The 15591-nt window shown below is 41.8% G+C and overlaps 1 protein-coding gene across 4 annotated transcripts in view; it reads left to right on the forward strand.

Moving 5' to 3' along the window:
• PARP4 (poly(ADP-ribose) polymerase family member 4) overlaps nucleotides 1-5316 on the forward strand; it is a 95810-nt gene extending 90494 nt beyond the window's left edge. For all 4 annotated transcript variants that reach the window (XM_070749764.1, XM_070749766.1, XM_070749767.1 and 1 more), the window contains 3 exons: nucleotides 2397-2499; nucleotides 3354-3483; nucleotides 5074-5316. In XM_070749764.1, coding sequence (XP_070605865.1) covers nucleotides 2397-2499; nucleotides 3354-3483; nucleotides 5074-5203 — 363 coding nt within the window. In that variant the 3' untranslated portion in view covers nucleotides 5204-5316. The remainder of the gene's footprint in view (nucleotides 1-2396; nucleotides 2500-3353; nucleotides 3484-5073) is intronic.
• The last annotated feature ends 10275 nt before the right edge of the window (nucleotides 5317-15591 follow it).

Below are 15591 nucleotides of genomic sequence, written 5' to 3' on the forward strand. Positions count from 1 at the left end.
CGTGGTATAGAAAAAACCCCGCAAAGTATTTCTTAATTAATATTTTTTCAAAAACCGTGGTATACGTTATTTGCGAAGTTCGAACCCGCAAAAATCGAGGGAACACTGTATTATTATTATTATTATTATTATTATTATTATTATTATTATTATTATTGCAGATTTTAAAATGATTTAAGTGATAAGTTATTAAAGCAGTGTCAGAAGTGAACTTTTATTCTTGTAAGAGAAGAATCTGGAAGAAGGGCTGTTGCGAAATCATGTTATGACTACGGTATATAGCATGATAATCTTAAGTTGGTCTTAATAAACAGGATATGTCTGTCTCTAGAAGAGAATGTTGATATAGTTAGTATGTGGAAATAGAGGGCAAGCTGACCTGATACAGACATAAAATTGGGAAACAAGCTGTTCTGTGATTAATGTTTTAGGGTGTAAGTTGGAAACGAGCGCCAGATGCTATAAATGTCTGCCAAGAACATTATATAAAACTATTCTGTAAGGGAGAGTGACAGAAAGAAGAAGGAGGAGTAGGGGAGTAGAGGTGATGTGTATAAATATGTGATATTTGTACAGTGATACCTCGTCTTACGAACTTAATTGGTTCTGGGATGAGGTTTGTAAGGTGAAAAATTTGTAAGACGAAACAATGTTTCCTATAGGAATCAATGGAAAAGCGATTAATGCGTGCAAGCCCAAAACTCACCCCTTTTGCCAGCTGAAACACCCGTTTTTGTACTGCTGGGATTTCCCTGAGGCTCCCCTCCATGGGAAACCCCACCTCCGGACTTCCATGTTTTTGTGATGCTGCAGAGGAATCCCAGCAGGGGAATCCCAGCAGCGCAAAAACAAGAGCTTCGCTGGCAACGGAAGTCCGGAGGTGGGGTTTCCCAGCGAGGGGAGCCTCAGTGAAATCGCAGCATCACAAAAACACGGAAGTCCAGAGGTGGGGTTTCGAGGACTTCCGTGTTTTTGCGATGCTGCAATTTCGCTGAGGCTCCCCTCGCTGGAAACCCCACCTCTGGACTTCCGTTGCCAGCGAAGCCCCCGTTTTTGCACTGCTGGGATTCCCCTGCAGCATCACAAAAAAATGGAAGTCCAGAGGGGGTGTTTCCCAGGAGCCTCAGGGAAATCCCAGCAGAGCAAAAATGGGCACTTCGCTGGCAACAGAAGTCCACAGGCGGGGCATCCCAGTGGCGACGGCTTGGGTTTGTAAGGTGAAAATAGTTTTGAAGAAGAGGCAAAAAAAATCTTAAATCCGGGGTTTGTATCTCGAAAAGTTTGTATGACAAGGGGTTTGTAAGACGAGGTATCACTGTATTTGAAATTTTACCCCTCGGAGACCTTCCGATCATGTGGGGTCAATTCTTCCAAGAATGTTAAGAACATAGTTGGTTAATGTTCTGTCGGGCTCTCTGGTAGACTCCTCCCAAAAATTCACAGGTACAAATTTCAGACACACGCACGTTTGAAAATTCAAAACAATGTTCTTTATAATGAAAATTCACTTAAACTAAGCCCTCTTTTGGTATAGCAAAGAGCACTCGTCTCCAACCAAACTGGTAATTTGTACAAGTCCCTTATCAGTTCTGTGACACTTAGCTTGCAGCTGTGAGGCAATTCACAGTCCTTCTTCTTTCACAAAGTGAAACACACTTTGCCCTGGTTGAATTTCAAAGCGGGGAAAAATCAGCACACAAAAGGTCAAAGTCAGTAAAGCAGTCAGGAAACTCAACGATCAGACAATCCTCCACAATGGCCAAACCCACAGGCTGCTATTTATAGCAGCCTCACTAATTACCGCAGCCCCACCCAACCACAGGTGGCCTCATTTTCTTTGATAATAATCTCTCAGTTGTTGTTGCCTATGCATCGCTCTCCGCATGCGTGGCTGTATCATTAATTCTTGTTCTGAATCCAAGCAGGAGCTAGATAATTGATCTCCTTCTGAGCTGTCTGCCCCACTCTCCTCCTCCCTGTCACTCATGTCTTCTTGGTCAGAAGAGCCTTCATCAGCAGATTCCAACGGGGGCAAAACAGGCCTGCAGCATGTGGATGTCTCCCCCACATCCACAGTCCTTGGGGCAGGAGCTGGGCCAGAGCTAACCACAACAGTTAATAAATACCTCTTTTATTGTTCTTCATGTTGCACTTATCTTTTCTAACAAGCAGAAATTACAAAAAGGAATGAATTTGGAATGTCTCCCGATTATGATTTCAATGGTCTTCAGGGGCAAAAGATGCCTCGTTTTGTAGAGCATCCATTTGAGTAGTTTCATTATTTAGTTGTACAATTGCATCAGAAAAATGAAAGGATAAAAATGTTGTAACTTTGTTTTATAAAAACATAAGTACAGTTCTTTCAAATTTTGAGAATGGTATTTTATTTTATATAGGATGGATTTTGGCAACTTACTGCTGAGCTTGGCATGCTTTTAGATCTTGATGTGCATCATTTAATTAATGTTTCACTTGCAAAAAATGGAATTCAGTCACTTGGTAAGGACATTTTCAATCATTTTAATCATATACTTGTACTCTACAATATATCCAGCAGAAGTAGGCTATTCAGATTCTCTGAGAAGATAGAATTACTTGTCAAATTTGATATCAATTCATACTTCTTCCTAGTGTGAAAGGTTAGCTATGGTCCATTGCTTCTAATGAACAGTTACTTTGCTCTGGATTGAAACCATAATACAGTAATACCTTGTCTTACGAACTTAATTGGTTCCGGAAGTTGGTTCGTAAGGCGAAAAGTTCGTAAGACGAAACATTGTTTCCCATAGGAAACAATGTAAAAGCGATTAATGCGTGCAAAAAGAAAAAAAATTGCAAAATGGCGCTCCACCACTCTAACTTTTCATCAGCCTCCCGAACCCAAAAAGTTCGGGTTCGGGAAAACAGCGAGAAGCCCCCCCGGCTGTTTCGGAAGGTTACAGCCGGGTGCCGGCGCCTGGCGGAGCGCCATTTTTGCGATCAGCGGCGGCGTTTTCGGCCGATCTGGAGGCTGGAAAGGAGGTGGGGAATCCCAATAGGGAATTCCATGGGCGGAGCTTTGACGTCACGAAGACGTCCGACCGGTCATTGTCCCAAAGGTGCTTTTTTCAGGAGGCAACTGGACTTTCCTGAAGACCTTTCACTTCTCATTTAAGAAGTTTCTTCAGCTCTGACAGGATAGTGGGGAATGGAAGTGTTTATATTCCTTGCAGACAGCTGGTAATCTGTATCCTTTAAGTAGGCAGTTGAAGACCCACTAAAAGTCCTGTTGCCTCCTGAAAAAAACATGACAACCTGGGTGATTGAAAATCTCTACAGATGTAACTCCCTTGTTTCATTATTTTACCCTCTAGGTGCAAAAGGAAAAGAGAAGCTGTTGCAGCTGATTGCTACCCTTCTAGTGCTCCAGGTTATATATTTCAAACAACTGGAAGGACTTATCTTCAAATCTCTAATGAAATTGAAAGACTCTCCTCCATCATGGTATACTTGGGAACAAAACAAATAACATTCAGACTGTTTTAGAAACATGACTATTATAGAATTGTACTATTCATTATAGCTTCTGTAAGAAAAAATGTAGAAATTCAAAAGCAATATAAAAATGACCGCTAAATTCATAATCTTCCCTAAAATTAAAAACAGTTTTTTAGAAATCCCTGCTTTGGCACCAAGTTCTCTGCTCCACTACATTATTAGCCCACTGCAACAACATAGCCAAGAAGGCTTCAAGAGTTGTAAACCTAATCCGCTTCTGCTCTGGCAATCTCACACTGTTTACAAGAGCTTACAAAACGTTTGCCAGACCCATCCTCGAATACAGCTCATCTGTTTGGAACCCATATCGCATCTCAGACATTAACACCCTTGAAAATGTCCAAAGATACTTCACCAGAAGAGCCCTTCATTCCTCCACTCAAAATAGAATACCCTACGAGACTAGACTTTCAATCCTGGGCCTAGAAAGCCTAGAACTAAGATCTAAGTATTGCCCACAAGATCATATGCTGCAACGTCCTGCCTGTCGGCAACTACTTCAGCTTCAACCACAACAATACAAGAGCACACAACAGATTTAAACTTAATATTAACTGCTCCAAACTTGACTGTAAAAAATATGACTTCAGTAACCGAGGTCAGTAAGGGGCGAGTACAAGTGCACTAGAGTGCCTTCCGTCCCCTGTCCTATTGCTCTCCTATATCTCCTATACCTTTCTTCTATTCCTATATCTCTTCTATTCTTTCATTGATATGTTCCATTACGATATCTTCTTTTCTATTCTTTCATATATATATTTTACTATGAGTATCTCCTCTATAACCTTCATCATGTATTTTACTATGTGTGTGTGTGTGTGTGTGTGTGTGTGTGTGTGTGTGTGTATATATATATATATATATATATATATATATATATATATATATATATATATATACCCACTAAAACTCTCATTGTGTATTGGACAAAATAAATAAATAAAGAAAATTATTATTTATTTATTTATTTAAAGAGTAGGAAGCTGGCAGCATTCAGATGAAAGGCTTAATCGGCCGTGCCATTTTTCTGGCTGAGAAAATCTCACAACTTTTTTGATGTCCATTTTAAGAAAATCCGGGTCCTCATTTTACCCACCTCGGAAGGATGGAAGGATGGTGATGAGATTTGAACCGCTGACCTCGCAGATCTAGCAGTCAGCTTTTGTGGCCTGCAATACTGCAATCTACCCACTGCGCCACCTCGGCTCATAATATGTTTCCCCTGCCCACAAACAACAGCCAATTCTTAACATCCCAGGATGCCTGTTAGCCTCCAAAATTTAGATATTCCCAATACAAGCTGATAGCAGGCGGGGGTTGCTACTTACCGCCGCTACCAATGTGATGTGCGTGCAGTTTTGGGTGACCGGCCACCGATCAGCTGGAGCTGTGCACGCATCTTCATTTCTGCCGGTGGAACTGTGTTCCACCCCGTCCTGCCTGCTGCCCACCCATGTATACAGGAGTCTGTTTTGATGTTGCTGTTTTGCAATGAATGTTCTTACCCATTTTTCTTTCTTTCCCCACTCTTTACAGGGCACTTAATCCGGTAAGGAAAGCAATTGAGTGGGCAAACAAAACTAACCGTGAATTTCCAGGTATTTGCCAGCGTCTTCAGCTTGGAAAAGACTGGGAAGATGCCACTAAAAAGCTCCTGTGTATTTAAGTAATGAACACAACAAATGTCATTATTATTCTTCTCTTAACAACTGAACTCTACTAAGTTTGTTCTTCTCTTACTGATGAACATGACTCACAATAAAAGCATGCCATGATTGATTTCCTTATTTAAGAAGATAATTATGCTGATATCTTTATTTATTTATTTTTATTTATTTATTTATTATTTAGATTTGTATGCCGCCCCTCTCCGCAGACTCGGGGCGGCTAACAACAGTAACAAAAAACAGCATGTAAATCCAATACTAAAACAACTAAAAACCCTTATTGTAAAACCAAACATTCATACATACCATATTGTACCATTCAAACATTCAAACATACCATGTTGTTCATTATGTGACCAGGTTGTAACAGAGTGTCCAGCAAACCTGGAAAATATGGAAATCAGTGAATTATCAGTGAAATCGGCGGTTCGGGAAGTATCAGGGAATTATTTATTTATTTATTTATTCATTTATTGGATTTGTATGCCGCCCCTCTCCGTAGACGCGGGGCAGCTAACAACAGTAACAAAAAACAGCATGTAAATCCAATACTAAAACAACTAAAAACCCTTATTGTAAAACCAAACATTCATACGTGCAAACATACCATACATGAATTGTAAAGACCTAGAGGGAAAGAATATCTCAGTTCCCCCATGCCTGACGGCAGAGGTGGGTTTTAAGGAGCTTACGAAAGGCAAGGAGGGTGGGGGCAATTCTAATCTCCGGGGGGAGTTGGTTCCAGAGGGCCGGGGCCGCCACAGAGAAGGCGTTTCCCCTGGGCCCCGCCAAACGACATTGTTTTGTTGACGGGACCTGGAGGAGGCCCACTCTATGGGACCTAACCGGTCGCTGGGATTCGTGCGGCAGAAGGCGGTCTCGTAAATACCCTGGTCCGGTGCCATGAAGGGCTTTATAGGTGATGACCAACACTTTGAATTATGACCGGAAACCGGAAATTATCAGGGAATTCGTGAAAAAAAAATTGAATACAGTAATCCCTCGCTATATCGCACTTCACCCACCACGGCTTCACTTCATCGCGGGTTTTGAAGTCAGCGTTGGCACAGATACGGCGCTTAGAAGTTTGGAAGGGCAGGACAAGCCAACCAGCCCGCGGCTGGGCGAATGATGAGCGGGGCGGGGACTGAGCTCCGGCGGAGGCCTGTCCCCTCGTTCAACCCGCCTCGCCAGTGCCGAGAAGGCAGTCTTTGGAGGCGCGCTTAGTGGTTGGCGGTGGCAGTGGTGTGCTTGGGGTTGTAGAAAGAGCTCCCGGCAGCACGCGAACGAGCGAGCGCGAGCAAAAAAGAAACGCGACGCGGCGGGGATTTCCAGACTGGGCTCGAGGGCGGGAGAGGAAGTGCTGGGTGGGTGGAGGGGAAAAGAAAAGAAAAGAGAGAGAGAGAAAAAAAGAACCAGCAGGGGCAGCTCACCAGGGACTTTCCAACCGGGGCAAGGCAAAAAAGATAACGTTTGGCCGAACTGCTGCAAAGAATAGCAGTGGGTCGGGAATGCTTGGGGGCGGCGATTCTTTTGCCCCCCTCCCCTTCTTTTCCTCAGGCGCAGAGTAAGTAGTAGTGGGGGGAAAAGGTTTGCTGGCCGTTGCTCGCCTCCAGGCATCCGGAGCTGGTGGGAAGGAGGAGAAAGGGAGCAGGGAGTGTCCCCCCTATAGTACTATCAGTCGATAAATTCCCCATCGCGGATTTCACCTATCGCGGCCGGGTCTGGAACGTAACACCAGCGATAGGTGAGGGACTGCTGTAAATCAGAGAAAAAACCCAAACTGTATTAAAATGTTTAAAAGTCAAGGAAAATTAATGTAAAAAAACCCCAACGGATCGCGCTGCCTGGCAGAGTCAAGCAAAAATGAACATAACTGTGGCAACAACTTGCTTCCGATGTTTCTCCACAACTTAGCCGTTTGGTATGATGTCATCTACGAACACGCCATAACTAGATAGCAAGTTACAAAGAAATGTCAGGGAAATATCAGGGAATTTCAAAATGCTTTCCTCCTGGATATTCTGTTGTAATCAAGAATATTATTTTAATATTTAGTCACTGCAACTTTATAGGGACATGCTTCACATGCTGTCCTGTCGAGCACAGTGTTAAGGTCCAGCCTCTCTCCCTTATTCAAGAAAATAAAAGACTCTTGAAACTTAGCATTTAAGAAGGAAGCTTTTATTGAAAAGGGGTGATAGCAGGACAGAATCAAAGCAGGCTCTGGGGGCTCTCAGGCAATACAGTGGTACCTCGAGATATGAGTTTAATTCGTTCCGGACCTGGGCTCTTAAGTCGAGCAGCTCTTATCTCGAACGACTTTTCCCCATAGGAATTAATGTAAATAATTTTAATTGGTTCCAGCCCTCAAAAAACTCACAAAGTTAGTCTAAATTATGCAGAAAGACATGTTTTTAATGAAGAAATGTACATGTACATATAAATGAATAATGAAGTTTCTTTCACTTAACTTGTAAACTTTCTTAAACTTTTAAATTTACATATGTTCAACTTCTCTGCCACCCAATCCTGTAGGACAGAGGTCCCCAACCCTTTTTGCACCAGGGACCGGCTTTAAGCGATCAAGAGAGGAATGGGTGAATGAATGGACGGAGGGTGGGAAGGAAGGAAGGAAAGAGGGAAGGGACAGGAACAGAGGAAGGAAGCAAGGAAACTTATGAAAGGGGAGAGTAAGAGAGGAATGAGTGAAGGGAGGGAGGGAGGGAAGAAGGTAGGAAGGAGAAAGAAAAGAAGAAATAGAGGAAGGGAAGGTAAAAGAGAGAAAGAAAAAGAGCAAGAAAGAAAGAAAGAAAGAAAGAAAGGGGGAAGGGACAGGAACAGAGGAAGGAAGCAAGGAAACTTATGAAAGGGGAGAGTAAGAGAGGAATGAGTGAAGGGAGGGAGGGAGGGAAGAAGGTGGGAAGGAGAAAGAAAAGAAGAAATAGAGGAAGGGAAGGTAAAAGAGAGAAAGAAAAAGAGCAAGAAAGAAAGCTGCAAGCACCCCCCCGAGCCCCCCAGGCTGGCTGCAACCTTTTAAAACACGCGCGCCGCTTCGCAGCTGTCTCCTGAAGCCGAACGCGGAAGTTAGTGTTTGGCTTCAGGAGACAGCTCCTTGGCGCTTGTATCTCGAATTTGGGCTTGTAAGTAGAACAAAAATATCTCTCCCCTCCCAGCTCTTATCTCGAGTTGCTCTTAAGTAGAGCAGCTCTTATGTCGGGGTTCCACTACATGCAGAATAAAAGAAATTGGAAACCCCTCCCAACAGTCCAGTGAGAATTCAGCCAATCTGCTGGTGCGAAGACGTCAATGTACTGAGAAAGTGGTAAGGGAACTTTGTCAGGGTCATCCTCTGCTGGCCTTCCAGCGATGCAACCTTCCCCTTACCAAGAGGTGAGGAATTTCCAGGCACCGGGGTAACGGTTATAAATCAGGCTAAAGGTTATAAAGGAAAGCAAGGCAGTGAAAAGGGATACATATATAGAAAGCAATACGTCAGTGATGGCGAAGCTTTTTTTCCTCGGGTGCTGAAAGAATGTGCCTGCATGCTATCGCACATGCGCGAGTGCCCATACCCATAATTCAATGCCTGGGGAGGGCGAAAACAGCTTCCCTTGTCCCCTGGAGGCCCTCGAGGTTGGGAACAGCCTGTTTCTCAACTTCTGGTAGGCCCAGTAGGCTCGTGTTTTGCCCTCCCCAGGCCCTGGAAGTCAAGTCGGGAACAGCCTGTTTCCCAACTTCTGGTAGGCCCAGTAGGCTTGAGTTTTGCCCTCCCCAGGCTCTGGAAGTCGGGAACAGCCTGTTTCCCAACTTCTGGTAGGCCCAGTAGGCGGGCCGCCCTTGCCCAGGTCTGTGCTAGACCAATTTTCGAATACAGCTCACCCGTCTGGAATCCGCACTGTATATCGGACATTAATACAATTGAGAGAGTCCAGAAATATATCACGAGAAGAGTCCTCCACTCCTCCGTTTGCAACAGAATACCTTATTCCACCAGAAATTTTGGGCTTAGATAGTTTAGAACTATGTGGTTTTCAATCTGATCTAAATGTTGTTCATAGAATCATCTGCCACAATGTCCCATCTGTCAATGAATTCTTCAGCTTCAACCACAACCATACACAAGCAACAATAGATTCAATATTATTCTGAATTCAGAAACAGAGTGATCAATGCCTGAAATGCACCACCTGACACTGTGGTTTCTTCCCCACACCCCAAATACTTTAACCGTTGACTGTCCACAGTCAACCTCACCCATTCCTAAGAGGTCTGTAAGGGGCATGCATAAGCGCACCATTGTGCCTACCATCCCTGTCTTACTGTCCTATTGTCCAAATTTACCTGTACCCACTTTGCTTTTGCTTATGGTTATACCAATACCTGCTATCTTGTACATGTTTTGACAAATAAATAAAAATGGACAATACAAAATTGGTGCCGGTATATGGTGGAACACATTCAGTTTGAAATTATGGATATAAAGTTGAATATGATTAATGAAAATAAATTGCAGGAACTGATGGTACAATGGGACAGGATTAGAGGTTATATGGTCAGTAGAATTCGAGACCAAGGTATAAAGAATAAATTGGAATCAAGGTATAAAGAATAAATTGGAATCAATAAATTGGAGTCTATGGAGAGGGGCGGCATACAAATATAATAATAATAATAATAATAATAATAATAATAATAATAATAATAATAATAAAAACAGACAATCCAAAGTGCATACTCTGTAAAGAAACAGATGAAACAATCGATCACATACTCAGCTGTTGCAAAAAGATCGCACAGACTGACTACAAGCATAGACATGAAGCTGTGGCACAGATGATCCACTAGAACTTGTGCCGGAAGTACCATTTGCCAGTGGCAAAGAACTGGTGGGAACATAAGCCCGAAAAAGTGGTCGAAAATGAGCAAGCAAAACTACTGTGGGACTTCCAATTTCAGACTGACCGAATTCTGAAGCATAACACACCAGACATCCCGATTATGGAGAAAAAGAAAGTATGGATCATCGACATCGCAATCCCAGGGGACAGCAGAATTGAGGAGAAGCAGCTAGAGAAATTAGTGAAATACGAAGATCTAAAAATCGAGCTGCAATGACTCTGGCATAAGCCAGTGAAAGTGGTCCAGGTGGTACTTGGCACGCTGGGCGCAGTGCCAAAGAATCTCAGCGGACATTTGAAAACCATCGGAATTGACAAAATCTCCATCTCAATTGCAAAAAGCCGCTTTACTGGGATCGGCAAACATAATTTGCTGCTACATCACGCAATCCTAGGTGCTTGGGAAGTGCCCGACTGGTGATGAAATATGAAATCCAGCATAGTGATCTCGTTTGCTGTGTTGCATTGACATCATCATCATCATCATCATCATCATAACAATAATATGTAACTAGTGTAAGGTTCTTAGTTTAAAATATTATAAATAAGGTACACCCCCATTTTAGTGGAGGGGCTTTTGAATGTTGTTGGTGGGAGCACACATCACTCAGCACTATGTTAAATTAGTGTGTATGTGTTATTATTATTTTTAAAAAATCAATAAAAATTTATTATATAAAAAAGACAAATAAATAAAAAATTAATAATTAAATGTGGATTGAGCACAAGGAAAGAAAAAATACATTTTACAATCCATACATTTTATTCTTTCTACTCAATAGACGCCACACCTAATAATCCTGCCTCACACTCCCTTTATTCTGTTAAGTCATTTTCTATGTTATTCCATTTTAAAGGGTCAGCATGACCTTCCTCTCCATAGTCATAACTATCTTATCTTGTCCTCCAGTAGTTTTGACGTGGGCGTCTTTCTTATCTTACTGCATTTTAGCCTGACCATGAATGTTCCAGTGGTCTGGCCTTGAGTCTGTTCCAAGGGGAATTATCTTAAGTCATTCTAATTTGTGTTTCTGAATACATTCTGGGTTAGTTTATAAAAATATATTATAGCTTTGTAATATGAAATTTGTTAGTGTATCATTCTTCTCCTTCCCATGAATTTAACACACAGCATCTTTCAGTTGTTAGATGTTTATTTTTGAATTAATTCTTACGTTATCAAGCCATTAACCATTCTTAGCATCATTGACTTTTCCAATGAATTTCATGCACGACATGGCCCAAGTAACTCAGACATCATCTTATGATGTTGGCTTCTAATGATATGTCTGGTTTTATATGAGCAGTCAATTATATACTGGTATAATAATATAAGAGTCTACGGAGAGGGGCGGCATACAAATCTAATTAATAATAATAATAATAATAAAATAATATGCACGTATTCTAGAAACACTATCTAAGCAACATTATTTTTTTTCTTGCCCTCACCCTGTAAATACAGTTATTTTATTTAGTTTTCAGAAATACTGTTTGCTTTGTTAAGAAAAAGTTTGGAAATTTTGATTTATATTAAGCACAAGTGATTTAGATTAGATTAGATTAGATTTATTGGAATTATATGCCGTCCCTCTCCGTACACTCGGGGCGGCTCACAACAATGGTAAACAATACATAGTAACAAATCTAATATTTAACAATCTAAATTACAGTTTTCAGTTAAAAATCCAAAAGAACCCCAATATATAAAAAAACACAATCGAATCATACACAAAAACTACATCGGCAAGGGGGAGATGTTTCAATAAAAATCAAGTTATTGATACAATTGAAAAAGAAATTGTTGAAGACTTGCCTATTCTTATGTTTATTTATATTTATAGGAAGACTGAAGCGTAGAAAAGCAACAAAGTACAAATGAGAAAAATATCCAATAAGGGAACTTAAATTAATTTTCAAGTATCTAAATTTTAGCAAAAGTAATTATAACACTTTTTATAAAAAGCATCTTAAATATACTTTTAGCAAAATGTGTTATTTTAAAAACCAATAAAGTCTTTTTTAAAAAAAGAAGCAATTATTTGGCAAATTTATCTAGTCACCCAACTCTCATATGTCACTTTGAGTAATATACAAAGTTTTTTTTTTTTAAACCTCAATACTGTACAACAAAATAGCCAAAAACATAATCATTAAAAACATTTTTAAAAATCTGACAAAGCACACCGAAGTTTCCCTCGCAATGCAACCACTTGGCAGGCTGTACCCACATGAAAGGATCCTCACTCAGATGGCAAAGCCATGTTTTCAGAGTCAGGAGATAAAATTCCAAAGGTTGGGGAAACAATCTCCTCCTAGGTCCAGGTGACATTCTTTTGCGAACTGAATCTGCAATGCGCTCTTCTTGCCAGATATGATGAGACAGGTAAACTGGATTGGAGGGGGGATGACAATCCCTCAAATTACCCGGTCCCACGCCATGTGAATTTGGAAATCAAAGCGTATTTTTTACAAGCGATACAGTATGTTATTTTAGAGCAGGGTTGGCCAATCTCGCTGATCCGAAAATGGCATTCTGCTCCAGCTTGCTGACTTCCTGTGGCTAATTTCAACCTTTGGAGAGCATGCTTCTTCCCCATTCAGATGCAAATAATAATAGTAATACAGTAGTAGTAGTAGTAGTAGTAGTAGTAGTAGTAGTAGTAGTAATAATAATAATAATAATAATAATAATAATAATAATAATAATAATAATAATAATGTGGATAAAGAAAAGACCTGGTCATGGCTTACAAGTGGAACACTCAAAAAGGAGACAGAAGGACTAATACTGGCGGCACAAGAACAGGCCATTAGAACAAATGCTGTCAAAGCCAGAATTGAAAAATCAACAGACGATCCAAAGTGCAGACTCTGTAAAGAAACAGATGAAACAATCAATCACATACTCAGCTGCTGCAAAAAGATCACACAGACTAACTACAAGCATAGACATGATGCTGTGGCACAGATGATCCACTGGAACTTGTGCCGGAACTACCATTTACCAGTGGCAAAGAACTGGTGGGATCGTAACCCCGAAAAAGTGGCCGAAAATGAGCAAGCAAAACTACTGTGGGACTTCCGGCTTCAGACTGACCGAATTCTGAAGCATAACACACCAGACATCCTGATTGTGGAGAAAAAGAAAGTGTGGATCATCGACATCGCAACCCCAGGGGGCAGCAGAATTGAGGAGAAGCAGCTAGAGAAATTAGTGAAATACGAAGATCTAAAAATCGAGCTGCAACGTCTCTGGCATAAGCCAGTGAAAGTGATCCCAGTGGTACTTGGCACACCGGGCGCAGTGCCAAAGGATCTCAGCGGACATTTGAAAACCATTGGAATTGACAAAATCTCCATCTGTCAATTGCAAAAGGCCGCTTTACTGGGATCGGCAAACATAATTCGCCGCTACATCACGCAATCCTAGGTGCTTGGGAAGTGCCCGACTGGTGATGAAATACGAAATCCAGCATAGTGATCTTGTTTGCTATGTTGTATTGACATAATAATAATAATAATAACAACAACAACAACAACAACAATAGTAATTGTTATTGTTATTATTTGATTTGTATACTGCCCCTCTCCAAAGACTCGGAGCAGCTCACAGCAACAATAAACAATGTACAACAAATCTAATAATTAAAACTATGTCTAAAACCCCGTATCATTAAAAAACAAACAATACTACTCAGTCATAACCATACATAAATCTTACTACCCAAGGGATACATCAATTACTCCATGCCTGGCGACATAGATGAGTTTTCAGAGTCTTGCTGGACTTCAGTACAGAGGTAGTCCTCGGTTTATGACCACAACCGAGCCCAAAAGTTGTTAAATGAAAAATAACTTAAGTCACTTTTACCCCATTTTATGACCTTCCTCGCCACAGTTGTTAAGTGAATCGCTGCGATTGATTGATTAGCAACCTGGTTGTTAAATGAATCTGGTTTCACCATTGACTTTGCTTGTCAGGAGGCAAAAAACATGGAACAGTCGCCAAGCATCTGGATTTTGATCACATGATCATGGGGATGGTGGGAAGGTCGTAACCAGTAGTAGTTTGCTACCAGTACAATAGGCAACTGCGCACCGGTAGCAGACACCAGATTACGCAATTTGCGTGCCACCGTTCCAGTGTCTGTCCTATGGGTGCCATCGTTTTTCTTCAATTTTTCATACTTTTTGCTTCACGAGCATGCGCAGAAGCAAACTCTCACGAGGGGACACACAAGATTGTGGTGATTTTTTGCTTCCGCGCATGCCTTGAAGTAATAATAATAATTAATAATAATTTATTAGATTTGTATGCCGCCCCTCTCCGAAGACTCGGGGCGGCTCACAACATAGCAATAGTACAATACATTACAAATCTAATATTAAAATTTAAAAAGTTAATTTAAAAACATTAGTATAACATAATCAGTACCATAAAATCATCAATTACGCAATCATGCACACTCAACCCAATTTATCGTACTATAGGTCAGAAAAGCAACAAGCGGGGTGTTAATCATCCCCATGCCTGGCGACAGAGGTGAATCTTCAACATTTTACGGAAGGTGAGGAGGGCAGGGGCTGTTCAAATCTCTGGAGGGAGTTGATTCCAGAGGGCCGGGGCTGCCACAGAGAAGGCTCTTCTCCTGGGTCCTGCCAACCGACATTGTTTAGTCGACGGGACCCAGAGAAGGCCAACTCTGTGGGACCTAATCGACTACTGGGATTCGTGCTTGCAGAACGTGGTCTCATAGGTATTTTGGTCCGATGCCATGTAGGGCTTTATAGGTCATTGCCAACACTTTGAATTGTGACCGGAAACTGATCAGCAGCCAGTGCAGGCCACAAAGTGTTGATGAAACATGGGCATACATAGGGAAGCCCATGATTGCTCTTGCGGCTGCATTCTGCATGATCTGGAGTTTCCAAACACTCTTCAAAGGTAGCCCCATATAGACAGCATTGCAGTAGTCGAACCTCGAGGTGGTGAGGGCAATTTGTCCCTGTCATAACTGTGTATCAGGTCGTCATTTTTTTCCAGTGCTGTTTTAACCGTGAACGGTCACTAAACGAATTGTTACAAGTTGAGGACTAGCTGCATGTGTGGGAAAATTGGTTTAAGCTTCCGGGGAAGGGGGAAAGTGCAGGGTAAAGCCCTCAGCTACCGAGAGTTGAAGTCCACAAGTCATAGAAGAGCCAACTTTGCCTACTCCTGGTCGCAGTAGATCGGGATTTATTTATTTTTTAAATACCTGCTCAAAACTCCAAGGCGCTCCGCCTCTTTTCCCATCCCATTTTCCGATTGGCTGCTTTCCGCCTTTAGGCGCGAGGGCCCCTTTTTTTTCCGAATCTTTGCTCTGATTGGGGGCCTCTCCACTTACCTCACCGGCATCGCGGGGAAGCGATTTGTGGAAAACACCAGCGCCGCGCTCTCAGTCAACCTATCGGGGCCTTCGGTTGGCTTGGCACGCGGAGGGGGG

Source organism: Erythrolamprus reginae, chromosome 4, assembly GCF_031021105.1.
Source record: "Erythrolamprus reginae isolate rEryReg1 chromosome 4, rEryReg1.hap1, whole genome shotgun sequence".
Taxonomy (NCBI): Eukaryota; Metazoa; Chordata; class Lepidosauria; order Squamata; family Dipsadidae; genus Erythrolamprus; species Erythrolamprus reginae.